The following is a 25,301-nucleotide window of genomic DNA, read 5'->3' on the forward strand; positions in this document are numbered from 1 at the left end:
TGCAGTATGTTGATGTGTCAAAATCTATTTTTGATTTCACGGCTTTTTTAACCCCCCAAAACATTACTCAAGACCACCGGAAGTGGTTATTACGTGGACGGAAGTCGTTTTTTTGGACCTGTGTTTTAAAATACCAAAAACAAGGCTTATTGTTTGTGACTATGTTCACTTTCCGCAGTATATTTTATCTGCATTTAAATAAGTATTTTACTTGCTGCAAATTACACGAATGCATTTTTTTACTCAACAAAACCGGAAACGACTATTTTCGTGGGCGGGAAGTCGCTATCTGGACTTTGAACGTCAAGGTGTAAGTGTTGCTATAACCAACGAAAATATGGAATTTAGGGATTAGTTTGGGGGGAGAAAAACATTTTCTGTGGGAAGGTGGTGTCTGTAAAGAGTGACTATGACAACAGGGTTGCTTAAAAGTGTGGTCTTTTGTCCGTTTTGGAACATAAGTACGACTTCCTTGTCGTGTCGACGAGCTAGCGATAGTTAGCGAAGGGTCGCCATATGTTCGATGACGTCACGACAGTTCTTGACATTAGTTGTCATTTGTTTTTGAGATAATTCTGGACGTCTCCTCTTATTTGGGAATTTTCGGACAACATTTTTAGTTGTGTCCAAGAACCAAGTGCAACCACTGCCATGTAAAGGACAGCCTCTTTTTCCGGGTGGCCGCGACACTCACACTGATGTTTATGTTAAGTCGTGGTAAGTAACGCCTTTCAAAAGTGGGGCTTGACCAAAAACAAACAAACTGAGTCGTAATGTTGTCATCTTCTCCATTTTAGTTCTAGACTGTCAGTGACACACCTGAGTCAGCATGTCCAGAATCTCCTTCTGCGCGGGGTTTGTGTTTGGAGGCTTCATGCTGTACCTTTTTCTACGGCAAGTAGGCTTCGAGAAGACCTTTTCTGTGCCATTATCCAGCGGCTCCGGAAGGCATCAGCTTGAAGAGCAGAAGGTGTGGAAGAAAAAGGGGTCAGCCCTCTTGAATCTGAAACACCCTCATCATTCAGGTAGACCCCATGTTGCTCTTGTGTATTTGTCGCTTTATACTGGATGATCTGTACTGCGCCTTTGTCAGGAGCCTGTTGCACCACAATCCACTGTTTTTGTTAAGCGTTCCCTCAAGCTCCTTCTCCATAATTGTAATTGGTAAATATTAGGGATGTCCCGATTAGAGATGCGCGGATAGGCAATTATTTCATCCGCAACCGCATCACAAAAGTCGTCAACCATCCGCATCCACCCGAATTTAACATTTAATCAACACCGCACCCGCCCGTTGTTATATATCTAATATAGACGATGCAAGGCATTAGTGAGGTTATAAAGCTTTTGCCTGTTAAAGAAAGGAGACTGATGCAGAGACATTCAATGCGTGCCACGCTGTCACGGCCCAGACGCACACCAGTGCGCAATCATCTGGGAGCCGCGCTGAGCGCACCTCCAAGCGCGTGGAGGTGCGATGTCCCTCGCACCCGCGGTGGCTCCACCCGGGCTCGCGCCCGAGGCTTCAGCGCGCACCGCAGCGGCCATCCTACTCGTCGCGGCCTAGCCCTCGCGGCTCTCGCTGCCGGCGACGGCCGGGTATGGGCCCGACGCTCCAGCGCCATCCATTTTCAGGGCTAGTTGATTCGGCAGGTGGGTTGTTACACACTCCTTAGCGGGTTCCGACTTCCATGGCCACCGTCCTGCTGTCTATATCAACCAACACCTTTTGTGGGGTCTGATGAGCGTCGGCATCGGGCGCCTTAACCCGGCGTTCGGTTCATCCCGCAGCGCCAGTTCTGCTTACTAAAAGTGACCCACTCGGCTCACCAGGGTGAGCCCCACCCCTTTCGTGAGCGCACTGCGCGCGGAGTGACCCCTGTTACGCGCCCCCAGCAACGGGGGTGGCGGGCAGGTAAGCTGCGCGGGCGGAGCGACCCCTATTACGAGCCCCCGGCCACGGGGGTGGCGGGCAGGTAAGCTGCTTACCTGCTGCGCGTGACGCCGGCCGCGGCGAAGGCGGACGAGGCGGGGTGTCGGTGCGGTGGCCTATCCTATCGGTGACCCTGGACGTGCGTCGGGCCCTTCTCGCGGATCGCCTCAGCTACGGCTCCCGGTGGGGCCCTCTCGGGGAAGGGGCCTCAGTCCCGGACCCCGGCGAGGCGTCCCTTCTCCGCTCCGTAAAAGTGTCCATCTCTTTTTTTTCTTCTTCTTCTGTTGTGGCATATGCTGCAGGTGCCTGCTCGTTTTTCGTATGTGGGTAACAACATTTAACTATGTATATATATTTCCGAATTGGTTTAACTGCCACCCGCCTGAATCTATTTAAAATCTAATTTTTTTTTATTTCAACCGCCCGATCCGCGGATAATCCGCGGACTCCGCGGTTGTGTCCGCAAACCGCGCATCTCTAGTCCCGATACAGGTTTTTGCACTTCCGATCCGATACCGATACTGTATGTATTAAAGTTTAAAGTTATTTAGCCTACTTAGTGGTCAGATTCATGTTGAAAAGGGTTTTAGTACTCTTGATAACAACTAGCCAGCTGAATTAGGTGCGTTTGAATAATACACAATGGTTGGTAACATGAAACTGACATGTTTATTCAAGGATAAACACAAAATAGACAAAATTATACATGACAAACAGAAATGGCATCATTGAACTAGGGCTGGGCGATATGGCCTTTTTTCAATATCGCAATATTTTAAAGGGGAACATTATCACAATTTCAGAAGGGTTAAAACCATTAAAAATCAGTTCTCAGTGGCTTATTGTATTTTTCGAAGTTTTTTTCAAAATTTGACCGATCACGCAATATCCCTAAAAAAAGCTTCAAAGTGCCTGATTTTAACCATCGTTATATACACCCGTCCATTTTCCTGTGACGTCACATAGTGATGCCAATAAAAACAAACATGGCGGATAGAACAGCAAGATATACCGACATTAGCTCGGATTCAGACTCGGATTTCAGCGGCTTAAGCGATTCAACAGATTACGCATGTATTGAAACGGATAGTTGTAGTGTGGAGGCAGGTAGCGAAAACCAAATTGAAGAAGAAACTGAAGCTATTGAGCCATATCGGTTTGAACCGTATGCAAGCGAAACCGACAAACGACACGACAGCCAGCGACACGGGAGAAAGCGAGGACGAATTCGGCGATCGCCTTCTAACCAACGATTGGTATGTGTTTGTTTGGCATTAAAGGAAACTAACAACTATGAACTAGGTTTACAGCATGTGAAATACATTTGGCAACAACATGCACTTTGAGAGTGCAGACAGCCCATTTCAGGCGTGCTAAGAACATATATTTTTCCACGATTTCAGCACTCAGGTTAACCATACCTAAATAGACACAAAATACTGCATTACACAAGACTACACGAATGATTGAAAAAAATAAATGTTTTTAAGCTAAATTATTGGTAAACACAGTTTATGTATAATAATTTAATGAGTAATGAATACATTTTTCATCAATTAATATATTCTGTAGACATACCCTCATCCTCTCTCTTTTCCTGAAAGCTGACCTGTCCAGTTTTGGAGTTGTCAGCAGGCCAGGGAAGCTAGGGTCTTTATCGTTGGAAATGCATCTGCTTTGAGTGTCGCAGGATATCCACACATTCTTACCATCTCTGTCGTAGAATAGCTTTCGTCGGTAAAGTGTGCGGAACAAACGACTGACCATTTCGTCGGCTTTCCCCACACCCTCGTATTTTGAACAAATTTCGTCCAATTTCTTGCCACTTTCGCACCTTTGGGCCACTGGTGCAACTTGAATCCGTCCCTGTTCGTGTTGTTACACCCTCCGACAACACACCGACGAAAGTGAGAAAATGGCGGATTGCTTCCCGATGTGACGTTACACGTCCAAGAGCGAATAATAGAAAGGCGTTTAATTCGCCAAAATTCACCCATTTAGAGTTCGAAAATCGGTTAAAAAAATATATGGTCTTTTTTCTGCAACATCAAGGTATATATTGACGCTTACATAGGTCTGGTGATAATGTTCCCCTTTAAGGCCATATCGCGATACATGATATATACCTCGATATTTTGCCTTAGCCTTGAATTAAAGTTAAAAGTTAAAGTACCAATGATTGTCACACACACACACACGAGGTGTGGCGAAATTATTCTCAGCATATGACCCATCACCCTTGATCACCCCCTGGGAGGCGAGGGGAGCAGTGGGCAGCAGCGGTGCCGCGCCCGGGAATCATTTTTGGTGATTTAACCCCCAATTCCAACCCTTGATGCTGAGTGCCAAGCAGGGAGGTAATGGCTCCCATTTTTATAGTCTTTGGTATGACTCGGCCGGGGTTTGAACTCACAACCTACCGATCTCAGGGCGGACACTAACCACTAGGCCACTGAGTAGGAATTAACACTTGATGCATATAAACACAGCAGTATGATGATTCTATGTGTCTACATTAAAACATTCTTGTTCATACTGCATTAATATATGCTACTTCTAAACTTTCATGCAGAGAAGTGAAGTGAATTACATTTATATAGCGCTTTTTCTCTAGTGACTCAAAGCGCTTTACATAGTGAAACCCATTATCTAAGTTACATTTAAACCAGAGAAGGAAATCACAACTAAAAAAAAATCACAATTTTTTTCATACGGTGTTGATCTGGAAATGTTTGCCTCGGCATTTTGATGGTGTGGGCGTGTGGCACCGAATGGAGATGTTGACGTGCAGAGTTTCAAACACTATTCATTCACTAGCAGGGGACTTTTCCAAATGATGCTACATATTAGCAGTAATGCTACTTTTTATAGCAACGCTTTTGCTCCACACTTGACAAATTACGGTTGTCTGTTCGACATATTCCCACTTGAAGCCAACCCACCGCCAGACGATGGACCCGGTGCTGTTTTTTGGGGGAATTAATTAATTCTTCCTTCATTCGTATAACCACTCGCACGGCTGCGCTAGTATCACAGCTAACGTTAGCCATGCTGCTACCTCTCTGTTCCGCGAGGGCGTATACGTATGTGACTTATGACGTGACAGTATGTGACGTATATAAGAAGGTGCGCTTGCTGTCTGTGAGAAGGACAGACAACAAAGAGTGAGAGGAGTCTGTCGTGTAATGCCAGCAGCTAAAAGCAACTGCGTGAGAACGTATACTCCAATATCACCATGTAGTCATTTTCTATATCGCACAGAGACAGCTGACATTTTTACCGGTAACTTTTAATTCACATGGCCGTCTTAACGGTAAGGTCACAGACCTGTGGATGTGTTGAGGGTGTGCTGGAAAATGCGGAACGGAAATTAGGGAGCGGCAGAAAAGTGGAATGTATTTAAATCGGTGCGTTGGAAAACACGGACCGATTTTTAAAAAAACTGGATCTGGATCGGCATTTTCCCATGCCTTGCCGATACGCATTTTTTGGCAAATATCGGTGGCCGATCCGAGCCAAATATCGGATCGGGACATCCCTAGTAAATATCAGGGTTTCCTCTTAATTCAACTGATCGTGGCGCAAAATTAAAGCCACCACCCCTTGGAAATTAAATAGGTCAATTTTCAAAAGTGCTTGTTAATAAATTAGACTAGTTTATTGAAAAACATAAATTAGGGCTGGGCGATATGGCCTTTTTTTAATATCTCAATATTTTTAAGCCATATCGCGATACACGATATATATCTCCATATTTTGCCTTAGCCTTGAATGAACACTTGATGCATATAATCACAGCAGTATGATGATTCTATGTGTCTACATTAAAACATTCTTCTTCATACTGCATTAATATATGCTACTTTTAAACTTTCATGCAGAGAGGGAAATCACAACTAAGTCATACCTGCCAACTACTCCGGTTTTCCCGTAATTAGTACGGTTTTCATCAACCTATTCCGGGTTACGGTTGCAGTGATAAAAAATATGGTTTTTCATTAATTAAAATTTTTTTTTTTTTTAAGTTTTATTCACGAAATCGCTTAACAACAATGACAATCGACACTGCTTCCCGTAATTTCCTATCGAGCCATTCCGAATGCCATGCGCGAGGCTATTTATAGCACCGCTGCCAAGCACGAGGCACCAGTTGCCATTGTTTCCAAACGAGCGAACGATCATGGAATCAGCCGGAGAAAAATCGCAAACGAGTCTTAAACCGAAAAGAAAACTGCAGTCATTCCGTGAAGAATATTCAAAAGCCTATCCGGGAATAATTATCCGTTCCAAAAAGGGTGAAAACTACGCGAATTGCACCTTGTGCAGACAAGATTTTTCGATCGGACACGGAGGAATTAGCGATGTAAAAGACCACGTTGGGACAAAAAAACACAAGTCTAATGCCGTTGCTAGCGATACAAGTGGAAAACTTTCAGCGTTTTTCGGATTTTAGCCACAAAAAGGTAATGACATCAATGTTATCTATTGGAATTGTTTAGTACTGTTATACTGTTAAAAGTGTTTATACTATTTATGCTTTCAAGTCCAAGTTGAAGAAATCTTGTTAAATGTTGACAGCATAACTACCAAAATACAGAAGTATGTCCTTAATATTTTTGCAGTGCTATTTCTGTTGAAAAGTTAAAATGATTACATTAGAGATGTGATGTGCCACTTTTCAAGTGTCTGATGGCTTAAATTTATTTTCATTCATTTTTCATATTTTGAATTCTTTTGAAAGGCTTACAAAAAAACTACATTTGAATTGTAATTCCATGCTATTGACAGGACTATTAATTTGAATGAAGTTAGCTTACCATGTTTACAGTATGATAATTGTGATAGAAATGTGAATTTTAGGCACAGAATATTTTTTACAATTGAACAAGGCAGTAGATTATACAAGCTTGGACAGAAAGTTAATAATGACACCAATTCTTTTTTTAATAGAATTGTTTAGTACTGTTTTACCATTTGTTTACTGTAAAAAGTGTTTATACTGTTTATACTTTCAATTAACAAATTGAAGTCTTGTGAAAGGTTGACAGGATAACTGGCATTAACTGTCAAAATAATTTCAAACTATTGAAGTTAGCTTACAGAATAAACATGTCAATCAACCCATATGATTTTTGCTGTAATATTTTTGTTTTGAAAAGTCACTGTGACTGATAGAAAAGTGATGGTTTTAGCAACATTTTAACCTGTCTGAATGCTAATAATCATTTTGCGTCAGGGGGCGAAGCCTGAACCCCCCACCAGGACTTTGTCCTGGACCTACCGGGGCCTGCGGCCCCTGGACCCTGGCTACTAGGTTTTTCTGATTTCAAAAGTTGGCAGGTATGCTAAGTCAATTGAGCAAAAGTGTATTTATTTAACAGTTATTAAGCAGTGGCACAAACATTCATGTCATTTCAAAACAGAAAGTGCAAGATTGTCAGAGACATTTTAAAACAAGCTATTAGTGCACTTTTGTGCATGATGTCACTAAGATGACATATCAAAACAACACTAAATTAAAGTGCACTTTTTATACAGAACGCCATGACAATAGTTTAAAAACATGATGTCACACAAGATATTTCAATAAGTGTCAAATAAAAATGAGCTGCATAATAGGAAATCAAATAGTGTTCGTTCTTCGCTATGTGGTAGGTTCCTGCGGACATTATCTCCTTTTGTTGTCGACTCTCTTTTTCATACGGTGTTGATCTGGAAATGTTTGCCTCGGCATTTTGATGGTGTGGGCGTGTGGCACCGAATGGAGATGTTGACATACGTAGTAAGCACTCTTCATTCTCTAGCAAATGATGCTACATATTAGCAGTAATGCTACTTTTTGTAGAAACGCTTTTGCCCCACACTTGACAAATTACGGTTGTCTGTTCGACATATTCCCACTTGAAGCCAAACCACCGCCAGACGATGGACCCCCTGCTGTTTTTCTTGGGAATTAATTCTTCCTTCATTTGTTACCAGAATCACACCTTCTTTCTCTCGTATTACCACTCGCACCACAGCGAAGGTTACCCATGCCGCTACCTCTCTGCTCCGCGAGGGCGTATACGTACGTGACGCATGACGTGACAGTTTGTGACGTATGTAAGAAGGTGCGCTTGCTGTCTGTGAGAAGGAGACACAACAAAAAGTGAGAAGAGCCTGTAGTCTAAAAGCAACTGCGTGAGAACGTATACTCGAATATCACGATATAGTCATTTTCTATATCGCACAGAGACAAACCCGCGATATATCGCGTATATCGATATATCGCCCAGCCCTAACATAAATTATTAAATGAAAATTAGTAGGGATGTCCTGATACAACTTTTTCACTTCCGATACGATACCGATATTGTAGCCTTGAGTATTGGCCGATACCGATATAGGCACGAATCATACATATATTTATTCCTTATTTTGTTGTGTGGAATGTTAGAAAAGGCTTGATAAAGTGATGTTACTGTTACTGATGTTGTAGTGTTAAAACAGAAAACAATAGTCAGCAAGAGTAGGTATAGGAAAAACTGACCCATTTATTATTAACCAATTGGTGACATAAATTTTAACCTTCAACATAAGAGTATTACCTCAACAAATCCAATGCAAACAAAATGTTATATTTAAAGTGCAAAATAATCACTAATACCAACATAATTATACGATTGAATAGAATAAATTAAAAATAAATTAGAAGACCCTGAAAAATAACCTAAATAAATCCAATTTAAAAAATAAAAAAAAAACGTTTTAAAGTGCAAACAATTCAAGTTCACTTCAGTTATTTTTTTACTGTCAGCATATGTTGGAAACAACTGTGGGCAGGGACAAAAACAACACAATATTGTCCACTGTCCAACTGCTCCAAGTTAAGAGTTCACAGCTCCAGTTTCACTGATTGACTGTGCCCAAAACAATGTAGTAATTACTCTTAGTCTTCACTGAAGAATAGTGTAAACACAATAAACATATCACTCTAATAACAAGAGCATAAAACAAATAATAATCAGTCAGTGCTGACTACCCTTACTACTCCTCCTCCTCTTTCTCCACTTTCTGCAGTCCGAGCATAATGTGGAGATTTTTTTTTAAGAAGATAAGCATTTGTGGCGGCTAGGAATAATGTAGCGAGGTTCGAGGTGCTCCATTAAGCGTTTAAACCCGACATTACTCACCACCGACGGGCTGGTCATCAAGCACAATAAACTGGGCTATCTTTCTGTTATGGCCATTGCCTTTTTGCTGTCCCGTGGTAGTTTGTCACGTCTTGCAAAGCTTTCGGCCAGCGTGGGTTGCTGAAGCTTCGCCTTGCTGCTCTCGCGAAAATCCTCATGTTCTTTTTTTGTGGTGTTTTTTCAAATGTGCGATGAGGTTGCTTGTATTGAACCTTCCCGGTTCTGTCCCTCCACGGGACACTTGCGCCTGACAAATGTTGCATTTAGCGGCAACGTCTTTGTCCGAGTTTAGGTTAAAATACTTCCACACAGCCGACATCACTACACTTTGCTGCAAGCACACGCGTTGTCGTTGTTGTGATCACGTGGGCTGTGCATGCTGGATCAGAGACGCTCTTCTTCCGCGGCCGGCACCAACGTTAATTAAGGGGCATTGCCGCCACCTACTGTGTTGGAGTGTGATCAAACCAGAGTCACCTATTATAGATGTGCTGCAGCGGTAAATGGACAGCTTATATCGGAGCGCTTATATCGGAGTTTTTGGATTCAGTCCGATAAAATCCGATATTCACTTTTTTGGCTAATATCGGACTGATTTTCGATAGCAATATCGGATCGGGACATCCCTAAAAATCAGTATGGATTTCGATCAAATAGGTCCACTAGCTTGGCCATCATGAAAATTATTGTGGTGTTTTTTTTAGGGGTGTAACGGTACACAAAAATTTCGGTTCGGTACGTATCTCGGTTTAGAGGTCACAGTTCGGTTCATTTTCGGTACAGTAAGAAAACAACAAAATATACATTTTTGGGTTATTTATTTACCAAATTTGCAAAATCTTCCACCAAAAATATTTTTCTTAGTGGAATATTTGATGTGAAGTAATGGGAAACTTGGATAGGTCAATAATTCATAAAAACATTGATTTTGATTCAATATTATGTTTTAAGCAATGACAGTTTGAAAGAAAAAAAAAACAGCTTTGTTTTATTAGTCAACATTGCAACTTTTTCTAAATTACATTTAACCTTTAAGCTTTTTTATTTCACTTTTGTTATGTTTTTGTTTATTTTAATAGTATTTTTAGAATGTGCCTTGGGCATTTAAAACATTAGCTGTGGGCCGCAAATGGACTCCGGGGCACACTTTTGACACCCCTGCTATAGATAATAAAAAATTAAATCTGATAAATCTATGGATAAAAAGCAGAGCCTGGCGACGCATGCGCGTTTATCATAACTCTCTCTCTCTCTCTCTCTCTGCCCCTCCCTCACCAATGCTGCTGTGCGCACAATTTGTTTTGTTTTTAACCCCTTCTTAACCCTGAACGTACATTGAAAATACACGCAACCCTAACTCAAAATGCCGGACATTTGAGGCATTTAAGAAACTCCGCCCGGACAGCCCCGCAAAAGAGGACATGTCCGGTGAAAAGAGGACGTATGGTCAGTCTATCGTACCTCGTTAGCTGCTAGCATACTTGATATGTCCGTGTGGAAACTCGTATGGTACACCTCCGAACCGAACCGAAACCCCTGTACCAAAACGGTTCAATACAAATACACGTACCGTTACACTCCTAGTTTTTTTTCAATGCTGTTTTATGTTTTTAGATGAAGACGGCAGAATGGCAGATGAATTGTACAAAAAAGTACGCATTCTTTGCTGGGTGATGACTGGACCCAAGAACCTGGAGACGAGGGCTCGCTATGTGAAGGACACGTGGAGTCGACACTGCAATATCGTGATCTTTGTCAGTTCCGTGGACGATCCCAACTTCCCAACTGTGGGTTTGGATACAAAAGAGGGCCGTGACCAGCTTTATTGGAAAACAATCCGGGCCTATCATTACGTCTACGAGCATCACGGCCACGAAGCCGATTGGTTCCTCAAGGCGGACGACGACGCCTATGTAATAGTGGACAACATGCGCTGGCTTCTTGCAAACCACACCCCGGATGAGCCTATTTATTTTGGTCGAAGATTCAAGCCCTACGTCAAGCAAGGCTACATGAGTGGTGGCGCTGGATACGTGCTGAGCAAAGAGGCCCTGCGGCGATTTGTGGGAGGCTTCAAAAACAAAGTGTGTACTCACACCAGCTCAGTGGAGGACCTCGCGATGGGACAGTGCATGGAGAAGGTCGGTGTGCTGGCAGGAGACTCCAGGGACACTTTGCAACGGGAGACATTTCACCCCTTTGTACCTGAGCAGCACCTTACTGCCAAGTTTCCAAAGAGCTTCTGGTATTGGAGCTACTGTTACTACCCCATCTCACAGGCAAGTAAAGGAATGTCTTTTCTGATTTCTTGTTTATTGCATGCTCCACATGTATAACACAACAAACGTACTATAGCCTTAGAGGCCATGTTCTCAGATGGATGGCAAACATTCAATATGGCTACTGTTTATCTACCTAAGCATTGCAGAAGTGTGTGTGTTTTAAAGGTTTATATTCAAACCCATTCTCGCAATATAATATTTGGTATTTTCATACTTTTATGATTGTGTTAATCTTTGAAGGATAAAAATTAGTTGCCAGTGCAATGCTTTGATTTTAGGGAAGTTAGTTCACATTCTGGCAGCACGGTGGACCAGGGGCTAGTGCATGTGCCTCACAATACGAAGGTCCTGAGTAGTCCTGAGTTAAATCCCGGGCTCTGGATCTTTCTGTGTGGTGTTTGCATGTGCTCCCCGTGACTGCGTGGGTTCCCACCGGGTACTCCGGCTTCCTCCCACCTCCAAAGACATGCACCTGGGGATAGGTTGATTGGCAACACTAAATGGGCCCTAGTGTGTGAATGTTGTCTGTCTATCTGTGTTGGCCCTGCGATGAGGTGGCGACTTGTCCAGGGTGTACCCCGCCTACCGCCCGAATGCAGCTGAGATAGGCTCCAGGACCCCCCCGCAACCCCGAAAGGGACAAGCAGTAGAAAATGGATGGATGGATAGATCACATTCATGAATGCACAATGGTTATAATAATTGGCGTAATCATCTCTTTTGATGTTTCTCGCAATTACATGCAAGTTGAACAAGTATTTACAAGAGTGCCGCAATGCATTCTGGGAAGTGGGAAGCGCAAGTTGCAGCTCGACTGCCCAGCATGCATTGCACTCTGTAAAGTACAGTCATAGTTACCGTATTTTTCAGACTATAAGTCAGTTTTTTTCATAGTTTGGCTGGGGGTGCGACTTATACTCAGGAGCGACTTATGTGTGAAATGATGAACACATTATAATATTATTTATCTCATTCACGTAAGAGACTAGACGTATAAGATTTCATGGGATTTAGCGATTAGGAGTGACAGATTGTTTGGTAAACGTATAGCATGTTCTATATGTTATAGTTATTTGAATGACTCTTACCATAATATGTTACGTTAACATACCAGTTGGTTATTTATGCCTCATATAACGTACACTTATTCAGCCTGTTGTTCACTATTCTTTATTTATTTTAAATTGCCTTTCAAATGTCTATTCTTGGTGTTGGCTTTTATCAAATAAATTTCCTCGAAAAATGCGACTTATACTCCAATGCGACTTATATATGTTTTTTTCCTTCTTTATTATGCATTTTCGGCCGGTGCGACTTATACTCCGGAGCGACTTATAGTCCGAAAAATACGGTACATGTTTGAGCTTATAATCGTTTTTGTTAGTACTTAGAGTAGTCCAGGGGTCGGCAACCCGCGGCTCCGGAGCCGCATGCGGCTCTTTGATCACTCTGATGCGGCTCAGCAGCTTACTTGCTGAACCCCCCAATTTTCCCGTGAGACTTCCGGATTTCAGTGCCTCTCGCAGAAAACTCCCGGGATTAATATTCACCGATTTTCACCCTTACAGCTATAATAAGGGCGTGCCATGATGGTACAACATTTGGCGCTCTCTACAATCTGTATTAACAGCGTGCCAGCCCAACACTTGTTATACAATATACATCTTCTGCTTCCACACGTACGTGACAGCAAGGCATACTTTGTCAACAGCCACACAGGTTACACTGACGGTGACCATATAAAACAACTTTAACACTCTTACTAATAATGCGCCACACTTTGAACCAAAACCAAACAAGAATGACAAACACATTTCGGGAGAACATCTGCACTTTAACACAACATAAACACAACAGAACAAACACCCAGAATCCCATGCAGCCTTGACTCTTCCAGGCGACATTATACACCCCCGCTACCACCAAACCCCGCCCCCACCCCAACCCTGCTCTCTCACACATCATTTTTGTTGTTGCACCGTCGGTAGGGCAGCTTGTTTAATGACTCACGATCCTATGTGGCCATGTCAAAAGAAGGCAGAATGTTTTGCGAATGAAAGAGCACATTCTTCCAGTGAGCAACAGATTGACTTTATGCAAGCAAGGTGTGTTCTTTGAGATGTCCTTGTTACATTTACTGATGTCTCAATTCTTGCATGCCTTTTCACCAGCTACTCAAAAAGGGGTGCCAAACTACTCGAGACCCTAGGTGTAGTGAGTGGTGCTTTTAATAAACCGTATGGATGGCCAGTGCACCTTATCGTAATAACCACACTGTTGTTTTCCAGGGTCCGAACTGCTGCTCGGACTTGTCTGTGTCCTTCCACTATGTACATGACAGCAACATGTATCTGTTGGAGTACTACGTCTATCACCTGCGTGCCTTTGGCTACAGATATCGCTACCAGCCCCCCACTCCGCTCGGATACTCTTATGAGAAGGAGCGCTCACAGGACGCTGCTGTCACTATGGAAAAGAACAACGTTTCTCAGGAAAAAGATGCAGGAGGCGAGGTTAGTGAAAAGAGAGCGGATGACTCCCAGCTTCCAGCTGCCAAAGTTCCTCCTGCTACTCCTGCAGTCAAACGTTAGTAGGACCAGGTGGGCGGCATCGTTAATGAAGAATTTCCATTACAATAATGTACAATCTTCAGACTGAGGTTAACCTCTGCTTTTGTGGTTCCACAAGTAAGTCCGAAATCCTTCAGGCATGTTCCTTTTAGAGGGCTTGAACAATGGCACATACCTCCCACTATTCACTATCACAACATTCCACACCTTCAACTCACCAAACTGCGGCTACATAGTTTTTGGAATGACTGACTGACCACACGCTTGTCATCACGTCTCAGATTGTGTTTGTTCCACTTGAATACATTTCCTTAATTGATGGATCTGGAATGTTGACCGAATGTCTAATAATTGCCTAATTTCGACTAATAGCGCAACTTTGGGTGTGTTTTTTTTTTTTATCTTTGTAAATCAAACAAAGCAGAAAGGGAATGCAGAACAGCAAGTTTAGAACTTGTCAACATGCGTGGAAGCCGAGATGTCAGGCTATGTAGTCATTCCATTAATCAAATATCATTTTTTATTCACCATATTTTTACTAGGGGCACAGCTGCACATCAGAATCGCAGCTCGGCTTTAAGGTGACAATTTGGTTCATTTTAGGGACAGTAAGGGGACAAAACTGAAAATTGCTTAGTATAAAATAGCTGTGAAGATTATTTTTTAATGGAAAATAAAGACCTGCACACTGGTATCAAGTTATGTTCAAATAAATACATTCCTCAAAAATGATAAAAATAAATACATGTGAAAAAAGTTTGGAATCTTTGAAGTGCAGTATTCATTTTATTTTTTTATTTTTTCATTTATTAATTTATTTCAGGCAATGACATAAAACAAAAAGTACAAGGTAGACAACACATAATTATAAATTAATATAATGCAAAATGTAATGTACAGTATGTAAGCATGATGATCCAGTTTTGCCTGAAAGGGACTGGGAAGAAGATAATTTATTTAATCCCACTCCCAGTGGTAATAATAATAATAATGGTAATAGACAACATAGCAACAATGGTAATAGACAACATAGCAACAATGGTAATAGACAACATACCAACAATGGTAATAGACAACATAGCAACAATGGTAATAGACAACATAGCAACAATGGTAATAGACAACATAGCAACAATGGTAATAGACAACATACCAACAATGGTAATAGATAACATAGCAACAATGGTAATAGACAACATAGCAACAATGGTAATAGACAACATAGCAATAATGGTAATAGACAACATAGCAACAATGGTAATAGACAACATAGCAACAATGGTAATAGACAACATAGCAACAATGGTAATAGACAACATACCAACAATGGTAATAGACAACATAGCAATAATGGTAATAGACAACATAGCAACAATGGTAATAGACAACATACCAACAATGGTAATAGACAACATACCAACAATGGTAATAGATATCATAGCAACAATGGTAATAGATATCATAGCAACAATGGTAATAGACAACATAGCAACAATGGTAATAGACAACATAGCAACAATGGTAATCGACAACATACCAACAATGGTAATCGACAACATACCAACAATGGTAATAGACAAAATACCAACAATGGTAATAGACAAAATACCAACAATGGTAATAGACAACATAGCAATAATGGTAAGGAAACATTGAGCACATGATAACATTATGAGACAGAGTACAACAGCAAGTCAAATTAAAGACCCTCATCTTTATATTTGAACCAGACCCCATGTTTGTATAACATTTTAAATCGATTAATAGTTTGGCATTGCTTGTGTTGTAAGTACCGGTAAGTCCAGTTTGTTCCAGAGTTTTACTGCGCATACATCCATCCAATTTCTACCGCTTATTCCCTTCGGGGTCGCTGGAGCCTATCTCAGCTACAATCGGGCGGAAGGCGGTGTACACCCTGGACAAGTCGCCACCTCATCGCATACAGACACACAAAAATGTTTACGAGTGGTTTGAGCTCTCGGCAATGAGAAATATCCAAAGCCTCTCAAGTTATGAGCCTGCACTCGTGTTATACAAAAAACGTTGTAGATTAGGCGGCAATAATTTGTTAAATGCTTTATATAAAATTATTGATGAATTATATTGTTGTTAATACAGTAGTACCCCAACTTACAAGCTGAATTTGTTTTGTGACACAGCTCTTGGCTCAAAACACTTGTATCTCAAATCATCATGTCCAGACTAAGGAGCATATGTAAGCGGCACCCACTAAATTTTTATTCCATATATTAGCCACACCGCAGACATGTTTCCGCAGATAAATGCATTGTGAAATAAGTTATTTACGAGCTACATCAGGTTGGATGCGAAGCGTTGGTTTCCATCCAGGATGTCTCTATACACTGCTGTATCCCTCTGAGTTGAGTAGGGGAGGTGACCAAGAACCTGATGGTTACTCTGTAGAGAACCTTCCAGAAGGACAACCATCTCTGCAGCAATCCACCAATCAGGCCTGTATGGCAGAGTGGCCATTTCTTAGTCAAAGTTTGCCAAAATAACATGAAGAAGAAACAGACCGGACAATAGTCATTTCTGGAGAAGATGGCAACCTTCAAACAGTATACAGAAAACCCTCGCATACGGACCAGTATCTTCTCTATGGATGGCTCTGACAAAGGCTGAAATGTCAACAGGTAAGAAACATGTCTTACACAAAAAAACTTTGAACACAAGAATATTGCACCTGTTTGAATTGGATAGTGAACCACTATGATATTTTATTGGATTAATGTCTGTCGTTTAGATATTACTTTAATACCATCGACTGGTGTTAGACTCATTCTAGACTAGCAGTGATATGCGCCAACTGCTCCACTAACTTGGCAACACGCTTAGCCATGTTTTTTGATAATGTATTTATTTTTTCAATGAATATCATCCTTTAGTTCAGGGGTGCTCATTACGTCGATCGCGATCTACTGGTCAATCTCGGAGGGTGTGTCAGTCGATCACCAGCCAGGCATTAAAAAAATAGTCCTAAAAATGAGCGATCATAAATCTTCACTATGACATCACTTTCGTCACTTGATTGACATTCACGGCACCCGAGGGTCTTCTGAGATGACGCTGGCTGCTGCCAGCTCATTAAAATTACCAACTGGAAGGCGAGAAACACTTTATTTCAACAGACTCTGGCGCCGTCCCTGTCGTCAAAACTCCAAAGACCGACTGCACAGTTGCACAATAAAAGCTCTGCTTCATCCTGCCTGCGCTACCAAAATAAGAGTCTCAGAAAGCTGGCGTGCACAAGCTAGCAAGCTACGGAGTTTGCCGACAATGTATTTCTTGTAAAGTGTATACAAAGGAGTACGGAAGCTGGACAAATAAGATGCCAAAAACCAACCACTTTCATGTGGTATTGGACAGAAAGGAGGACTTTTTTCTCCTCCATTCAAAAATGCGAATGTTATCATCACCACTGTCTGATTCCAATCAATGCAAGTCATCAGAATCAGGTAATACACCAACTTATATTCTTGTCTTCATGAAAGAAAGGAATCTATATGTGTTAAACATGCTTGTATTATCTTTATACACTTTTAACTTATTAACAATATTAACTATATGTGTTAAACATGCTTGTATTATCTTTAAACACCTTTAACTTATTAACAATATTAACTATATGTGTTAAACATGCTTGTATTATCTTTAACCACCTTTAAGTTGTTAACCATTTTAACTGTATGTGTTAAACATGCTTGTTTTATCTTTAACCACCTTTAAGTTAACAATATTAACTATTTGTGTTAAACATGCTTGTATTATTTTTAACCACCTTTAACTTGTTAACAATATTAACTATATGTGTTAAACATGCTTGCATTATCTTTAAACACCTTTAACTTGTTAACAATATTAACTATATGTATTAAACATACTTGTATTATCATTAAACACCTTTAATGTATTAACAATATTAACTATATGTGTTAAACATGCTTGCATTATCATTAAACACCTTTAACTTGTTAACAAAAACATATATTTCATAAATAAGTAAATATAAATTATATATATGAATGAGGTAGATCCCCACGACTTGATCAATTGAAAAGTAGCTCGCCTGCAGAAAAAGTGTGAGCACCCCTGATGTAATGCATTATATTGTTCCAAGCAAATAGCACCCCATATGTGCCTGATGCACATACAGTACCAGAAACCGCAATTAGCCGTGCTAATGTTGGAACGCATTTCCTTAACGTATCTGCGTATTGAGAAGGAAATAGGCACTGACACTACCCATATCCACAGAGGGTTTATTTGTCGAAAATATATTTTCCCAAGTCAGTTGGATGACACATCGAGATACAGGCAAACGGGAATGTATTTCCCCCGTTAGCCTATACTGTATGTCAATGTGTCATTGACCTGGATAGCATGCTAAGCTTTCGTTGCACGAACATACTAGCTTTGTTAGACAAAATCATAGACTGTATTGTACAATATAGAAATGTCAATTTCCATTTGTTACAAGTAATAAGAAAACGTAAATGCCTGACTTAACTATCAAGGAGGAAATTAGCAAGTATGGCATCAGATGAAAAAATCTCCACCTTCAATCATCTCCATCTTTCAAAGGCATCCCCGATACAAATGCTCGTTTTGTTCCTTGCTTTGTCATGAATAAGTTGAGAATCGTAACGACGCCTTTTAGATTTACTAAGGTCTGACATGTTTAGTAACTTCACCAGTGGCAGTAGCTTGACTTAGAGAGCGGTGCATAACTGGCAACCTGGATGTGACACACTCACAGACTTTTTAATTGGTCAAACGGAGCATCGAAATGAAAACAATAACAATATTTCAAGGCTGTAAATCTAATTCTGCAATGAGCATATCCCGACTGAACTACCTTTATCAGTTATAAAGGTTTTCAAAAAGAACATGATTTATTAATGCCTTTTGACATATCAGGGCAATTTAATGATGACTTGACATGAAATTATTACATATGGCTCCTTTAACAAGCACACACGTAACGAAAGGCATTCTACATAATGTGTACGGTGTAGGAACTCTGTATGCTTCTGAAACACACAGAAAGCTCCAATAAAAAATACGTCTACAGTTTAAAAAATGGACTGATCATACCTCTCCCATAATGTGGTCTTGTCATCCACAGCACATGAGTGTATTTGTGCGTGCAGAAGAAGAATACACACAATATTTCTGCTTGACTGCAAACTTTCAGGATTCTGATCCGTGTCTTGCGGTTCAGCAAACAAAAGAAAATAATGCCTTTGTAATACTTTCCATGTCGCGAACAGGAAACTGACGCAGAATAACCAAACTTCCGTTGGTCCTCCCACAGCACTGTGGTTACTTTGATCAAGTTCAACCCGTCCAATGATGAAAGCGCCCTTTGCAAGGACAAACCGTATCGATTGTTGCTGTTTATTCAATATCAGGTTGTGACGTTGATTTAACCATTGAAATTTGGTCATTTCCCAACCGATATTATACCAACGTTGACGACATTTATTCAATATCAGGTTGTGACGTTGATTTGACCACTGAAATATGGTCACTTCCCAACCAACAACGTGGATCCAACATTAGACATCAACGTTGTCTCAATTTACAACTATTTTGCAACGTTGTTTCAAAGTCAGTTTTTAAGGACATATACGTTTAATCAACGTGCCTTTGGGAAGACAAGCGGAGTCCGTAGACACTTTTTGAGGAAGTACAGTAGGAGTTTATGCATATGCAGCCTAGTATTTAGCACGTTCAAAATTTAATTTTTTAACTGCCTGAACATTTTCTAACATCTCTCCGTTGAAAGCATCGAAACATTCCCCCTTCATTACCCGTGACAATGTGCTGCTGATAATGAAAATGTTTTCTTCAAAGGGAAAGTGTACCATGATGATTGGAGTTTTTTTCTTTTTGAAGTAAGGTATTGTTCAGAGTGCGGCAATACTTGCGTACTTTAATCACTGTGAATACAGAGTATTTTATTGGACATGTGATTCATGATTTTAGAACATATTTGAACATTCTTACAGGTATAAAAGAAGAGACGAGTAATAAAAGTAGAACTGAGTATTTTCTAGCAACATAGAGAAATTTAAGGATGTGAGCGTCCACTTTTAGATCCATTGTGTTACATAATGAACATGAAAGTAATCCAATATCATATAATCAAGATATCTGAACAAAATATCCACTTTGAAGATTTGTCTTATATGCTTATAGACAGCAAATATATCCAATATCATCGTTAACAATAACGTTATTCAACTTGAAAAGGGTGTGAAATACTCCCCTGCTATGAAGGAAGTTAAGTGATGTTAGAGTAATACTGTCCTCTAGTGGCGTTCTTTATGTACTGCAAGGATTCAAAAGTAGTGCTCGGGCATTCTCCCGAAAAAAGGACTTAACAATAATGTTTTCAGACATGGATTTTTACTGAGATTATGGTATGATCTGTTTAAACAAAGGGCATTAACTGAGATAGTGATAAGATACATAAATCCAAAATCATCACTTATAGGGTAATTTCTATAGAGAAGTAGTTGTCCCCAATCACGACTCCTCAATAGTGATTTATGAAAATATCCCTTAAAACAAGGGTCTCCAACCTTTTTTGCACCACGGACCGGTTTAATGTAGGCATTATTTCCAGGGACCGGCTTTCCACTTGTGCCAAACAAATACAGCAAAAATAAGTGCATGAAAAATACAGCTCACTATAACGCTGAATTAGTGGGAGCCCTGGACTTGTTTCTTTGCAGTGAGATCCCCAGCAGGTTACCATCAACCTTTGGCTACAATCTGTCACATTTACATTGTATATGTTCATCAATGTGCATTGTATCATGTCACAAAGTAATAACAAATTGCAACTTCCTGTGAGGAGTTTTATTGTACATCTATAAACAAGCTTATTGGTGTGTCTAGTGCGACAGAAAGTTAAGTCGTTTGCAGTCGTTAATAAATTATTTAATGTTTCTCTGCGGCAAGGTAGCAAATGTGTCACGACCGGACCGGTGGTTGGGGACCACTGCCTTAAAATATTTTTTAGAATTGTATAAATGGTGTAATTTCAAATATATTTATGATTAGGTTCAAACAGAGGTTAAAATACAACCAGCTTTATTAGACTTAGACTTCCTTTAATTGTCATTCAAATTTGAACTTTACAGTGCAGATAAGAACAACATTTTGTTGCATTAGCTTGTTGTAGTGCAGGATAAAAGAACAATAAGGTGCAGATATAAATAAATAGATTACTGTACAGATAAATATATTGCACTTTTGCACATGCATCCAGGTTTATGGATGTATGTTATATTGTCTTTTATATTCCAGCCAGTTAATCCGTTTTTTGGGGGCATAGAGGGGATTATTTTGATGCGTTTAAGAGTCTTATGGCCTGAGGAAAAAAGCTGTTACAGAACCGGGCGGTTCTTCTACGGAGGCTGCGGAACCTCTTTCGAGAGTCCAGAAGTGAAAACAGTCCTTGGTAGGGGTGGGAGGAGTCTCTGCAGATTTTCTGAGCCCTGGTCAGGCAGCGGCTTTTTGCCATCTCCTGGATAGGAGGAAGAGGAGTCCTGATGATCTTTTCCGCCGTCCTCACCTCTCCTCCCCAACCCAGAGATGGCACTCCACCCTTTTCCGGGCGACAACTACGGACTCGGACTTGGATGAAGCCAGCAGGACCACATCATCTGAAAAAAGCAGAGCCCCTAATCCTGCAGCCATGTATGCAGTTTTCATACATAAAGTATAATTCACTTTTTATTTTAAGGCTGTCCAAGATGCTGCCATCCATCCATCCATCTTCTTCCGCTTATCCGAGGTCGGGTCGCGGGGGCAGCAGCCTAAGCAGGGAAGCCCAGACTTCCCTCTCCCCAGCCACTTCGTCCAGCTCTTCCTGTGGGACCCCGAGGCGTTCCCAGGCCAGCCGGGAGACATAGTCTTCCCAACGTGTCCTGGGTCTTCCCCGTGGCCTCCTGCCGGTCGGATGTGCCCTAAACACCTCCCTAGGGAGGCGTTCGGGTGGCATCCTGACTAGATGCCCGAACCACCTCATCTGGCTCCTCTCCATGTGGAGGAGCACCGGCTTTACTTTGAGCTCCCCCCGGATGGCAGAGCTTCTCACCCTATCTCTAAGGGAGAGCCCCGCCACCCGGCGGAGGAAACTCATTTCGGCCGCTTGTACCCGTGATCTTGTCCTTTCGGTCATAACCCAAAGCTCATGACCATAGGTGAGGATGGGAACGTAGATTGACCGGTAAATTGAGAGCTTTGCCTTCCGGCTCAGCTCCTTCTTCACCACAACGGATCGAAACAGCGTCCGCATTACTGAAGACGCTGTCGATCTCACCATCCACTCTTCCCTCACTCGTGAACAAGACTCCTAGGTACTTGAACTCCTCCACTTGGGGCAAGATCTCCTCCCCAACTCGTAGATGGCACTCCACCCTTTTCCGGGCGAGAACCATGGACTTGGACTTGGAGGTGCTGATTCTCATCCCAGTCGCTTCACACTCGGCTGCGAACCGATCCAGTGAGAGCTGAAGATCCTGGCCAGATGAAGCCATCAGGATCACATCATCTGCAAAAAGCAGAGACCTAATCCTGCAGCCACCAAACCAGATCCCCTCAACGCCTTGACTGCACCTAGAAATTCTGTCCATAAAAGTTATGAACAGAATTGGTGACAAAGGGCAGCCTTGGCGGAGTCCAACCCTCACTGGAAACGCGTCCGACTTACTGCCGGCAATGCGGACCAAGTTCTGACACTGATCATACAGGGAGCGGACTGCCACAATCAGACAGTCCGATACCCCATACTCTCTGAGCACTCCCCACAGGACTTCCCGAGGGACACGGTCGAATGCCTTCTCCAAGTCCACAAAGCACATGTAGACTGGTTGGGCAAACTCCCATGCACCCTCAAGGACCCTGCCCAGAGTATAGAGCTGGTCCACAGTTCCACGACCAGGACGAAAACCACACTGTTCCTCCTGAATCCGAGGTTCGACTATCCGGCGTAGCCTCCTCTCCAGTACACCTGAATAGACCTTACCGGGAAGGCTGAGGAGTGTGATCCCACGATAGTTGGAACACACCCTCCGGTTCCCCTTCTTAAAGAGAGGAACCACCACTCCGGTCTGCCAATCCAGAGGTACCGCCCCCGATGTCCACGCGAAATCCCAGAAATAATTTTTTTAATTTTATCTCTTTAAAACACGCTGTAAAGAAATGCATATCCTCCGAAAGTTTTTTTTTTTTTTAATATTATTTTAAAAATTACACCAGAATTCATCTACTTCGCCAATTCTCTTTCATTTCTCAACTAATTCAAGCCAAAGACCAAAATGTTCATCTCATTCGGGACATGAGTGCTATCGATCAACATTTCCCGAAAAATGCCAAATTTTCCACAATTCAAAGAATTCACACTCAGCCAGCCTGGATATTTTATTAGCAATCCTTACACTATAATTGCCAAAGTATTTGGCCACCTGCCTTGACCCACAAATGAACTTGAAGTGCTATCCCATTCCTAACCCATAGGGTTCAATATGATGTTGGTGCACCTTTTGCAGCTATTACAGCTTCAACTCTTCTGGGAAGGCTGTCCACAAGGTTGCGGAGTGTGTTTATAGGAATTTTCCACCATTCTTCCAAAAGCGCATTGGTGAGGTCACACACTGATGTTGGTGGCTCTCAGTCTCCGTTCTAATTCATCCCAAAGGTGTTCTATCGGGTTCAGGTCAGGACTCTGTGCAGGCCAGTCAAGTTCATCCGCACCAGACTCTGTCATCCATGTCTTTATGGACCTGGCTTTGTGCACTGGTGCACAGTCATGTTGGAAGAGGAAGGGGCCCGCTCCAAACTGTTCCCACAAGGTTGGGGGAGCATGGATTTGTCCAAAATGTTTTGGTATCCTGGAGCATTCAAAGTTCCTTTCACTGTAACTAAGGGGCCAAGCCCAACTCCTGAAAAACAACCTAACACCATAATTCCTCCTCCAAATTTCACACTCGGAACAATGCAGTCCGAAATGTAGCGTTCTCCTGGCAACCTCCAAACCCAGACTGGTCCATCAGATTTCCAGATGGAAAAGCGTGATTCATCACTCCAGAGAACGCGTCTCCACTGCTCTAGAGTCCAGTGGTGATGTCCTTTACAGCACTGCATCCCACGCTTTGCATTGAACTTGGTGATGTATGGCTTAGAAACAGTCTCCATACCTAAGTGCTTGACTTTATACACCTGGGGCCAGGCTAAGTGATTAGGACACCTGATTCTGATCATTTGGATGGGTGGCCAAAATACTATAATACTATATACTATAAAATATAGTGTATGTATAAATAATACATTTATATAGACAGCATGGTAGGGCAGTAGTCGGCGCTTGTGCCTCACAGTGAGATGGTCCTATGTTCGATTCCTGTGCTCAGAGTCTTTTTGTGTGGAGTTAAAATTAAAGTGATTGTCACACACACACTAGGTGCGGTGAAATTATCCTCTGCATATGAACCATCCCCACAGGGGAGCAGTGAGCAGCAGCGATGGCCGCGCCCGGGAATCATTTTGGTGATTTAACCCCCAATTCCAACCGTTGATGCTGAGTACCAAGCAGGGAGGTAATGGGTCCTATTTTTATAGTCTTTGGTCTGACTCGGTCAGGGTTTGAACTCACGACCTACCGATCTCAGGGCGGACACTCTAACCACAGGGCCACTGAGCAGGTTTGCATGTTCTCTCCGGTTACTCTGGCTTCCTCGCACCGCCAAAAAGGGAATCCAAAACCGGTTCTTGTTCAAAACCGGTTCCCAGAGAATAAATTCCTTGTAATCGCTTGACATTTTTTTCATATTACGGGCGGGGCAAATGTTCTAACGTTAACTTCAAGAAAAGATTGCAACAGTGCTACTTGTAATAATTAATAACCCTTTTCCCCCGGTGCCACTCACACCGGTGAATTGAATGATGAATGATAGGTGGTGGTCGGAGGGGCCGTTGGCGCAAATTGCAGCCACGCTTCCGTCAGTCTACCCCAGGGCAGCTGTGGCTATGAAAGTAGCTTACCACCACCAGGTGTGAATGAATGATGGGTTCTACATGTAAAGCGACTTTGGGTACTTAGAAAAGCGCTATATAAATCCCAGGTATTATTATTATTATTGATTGCAAGACCGCTTACACACAGCATGCAATAATTATAAATGAAAGTCACATTTCTAACCGCTCCTATCTCATCCCAGCAGCAGTAACGCAGGCATGTCATCTGTCAACAGGTACTAACTAACACCGCCGATCATGTTAGCGCTATTATTTGTAAAATTGAAATGAATGC

At 41.8% G+C, this 25,301-nt stretch overlaps 2 protein-coding genes across 5 annotated transcripts in view; both read left to right on the top strand.

Moving 5' to 3' along the window:
• The first annotated feature begins 121 nt into the window (after window positions 1-121).
• c1galt1lb (core 1 synthase, glycoprotein-N-acetylgalactosamine 3-beta-galactosyltransferase 1, like b) lies at window positions 122-14,724 on the top strand. The gene is made up of 4 exons (XM_061977668.2): window positions 122-717; window positions 798-1,025; window positions 10,720-11,384; window positions 13,676-14,724. Exons 2-4 carry the CDS (start codon window positions 830-832, stop codon window positions 13,976-13,978), a joined length of 1,164 nt encoding a protein of 387 aa, XP_061833652.1. The 5' UTR covers window positions 122-717; window positions 798-829; the 3' UTR covers window positions 13,979-14,724.
• A 1,269-nt stretch (window positions 14,725-15,993) lies between these two features.
• Window positions 15,994-25,301, top strand: part of LOC133617599 (glycoprotein-N-acetylgalactosamine 3-beta-galactosyltransferase 1-B-like) — a 31,921-nt gene continuing 22,613 nt past the window's right edge. For 2 of the 4 annotated variants that reach the window (XM_072915074.1, XM_072915076.1), the window contains exon 1: window positions 23,104-25,242. The gene's annotated coding sequence lies outside the window, so the exon portion shown is untranslated. Of the gene's footprint in view, window positions 16,612-23,103; window positions 25,243-25,301 lie in introns of those variants that run through there. The other 2 variants (XM_061977673.2, XM_061977675.2) reach the window with 2 other exon arrangements.

The sequence above is a fragment of the Nerophis lumbriciformis genome, linkage group LG18 (assembly GCF_033978685.3).
Source record: "Nerophis lumbriciformis linkage group LG18, RoL_Nlum_v2.1, whole genome shotgun sequence".
Taxonomy (NCBI): Eukaryota; Metazoa; Chordata; class Actinopteri; order Syngnathiformes; family Syngnathidae; genus Nerophis; species Nerophis lumbriciformis.

Coding starts and splice junctions, on each gene's coding strand:
- c1galt1lb (XM_061977668.2), top strand. CDS start 830: ATGTCCAGAATCTCCTTCTGCGCGGGGTTTGTGTTTGGAGGCTTCATG. Junction 1,026..10,719: donor GAAACACCCTCATCATTCAG/GTAGACCCCATG, acceptor TTATGTTTTTAG/ATGAAGACGGCAGAATGGCA. Junction 11,385..13,675: donor GTTACTACCCCATCTCACAG/GCAAGTAAAGGA, acceptor GTTGTTTTCCAG/GGTCCGAACTGCTGCTCGGA.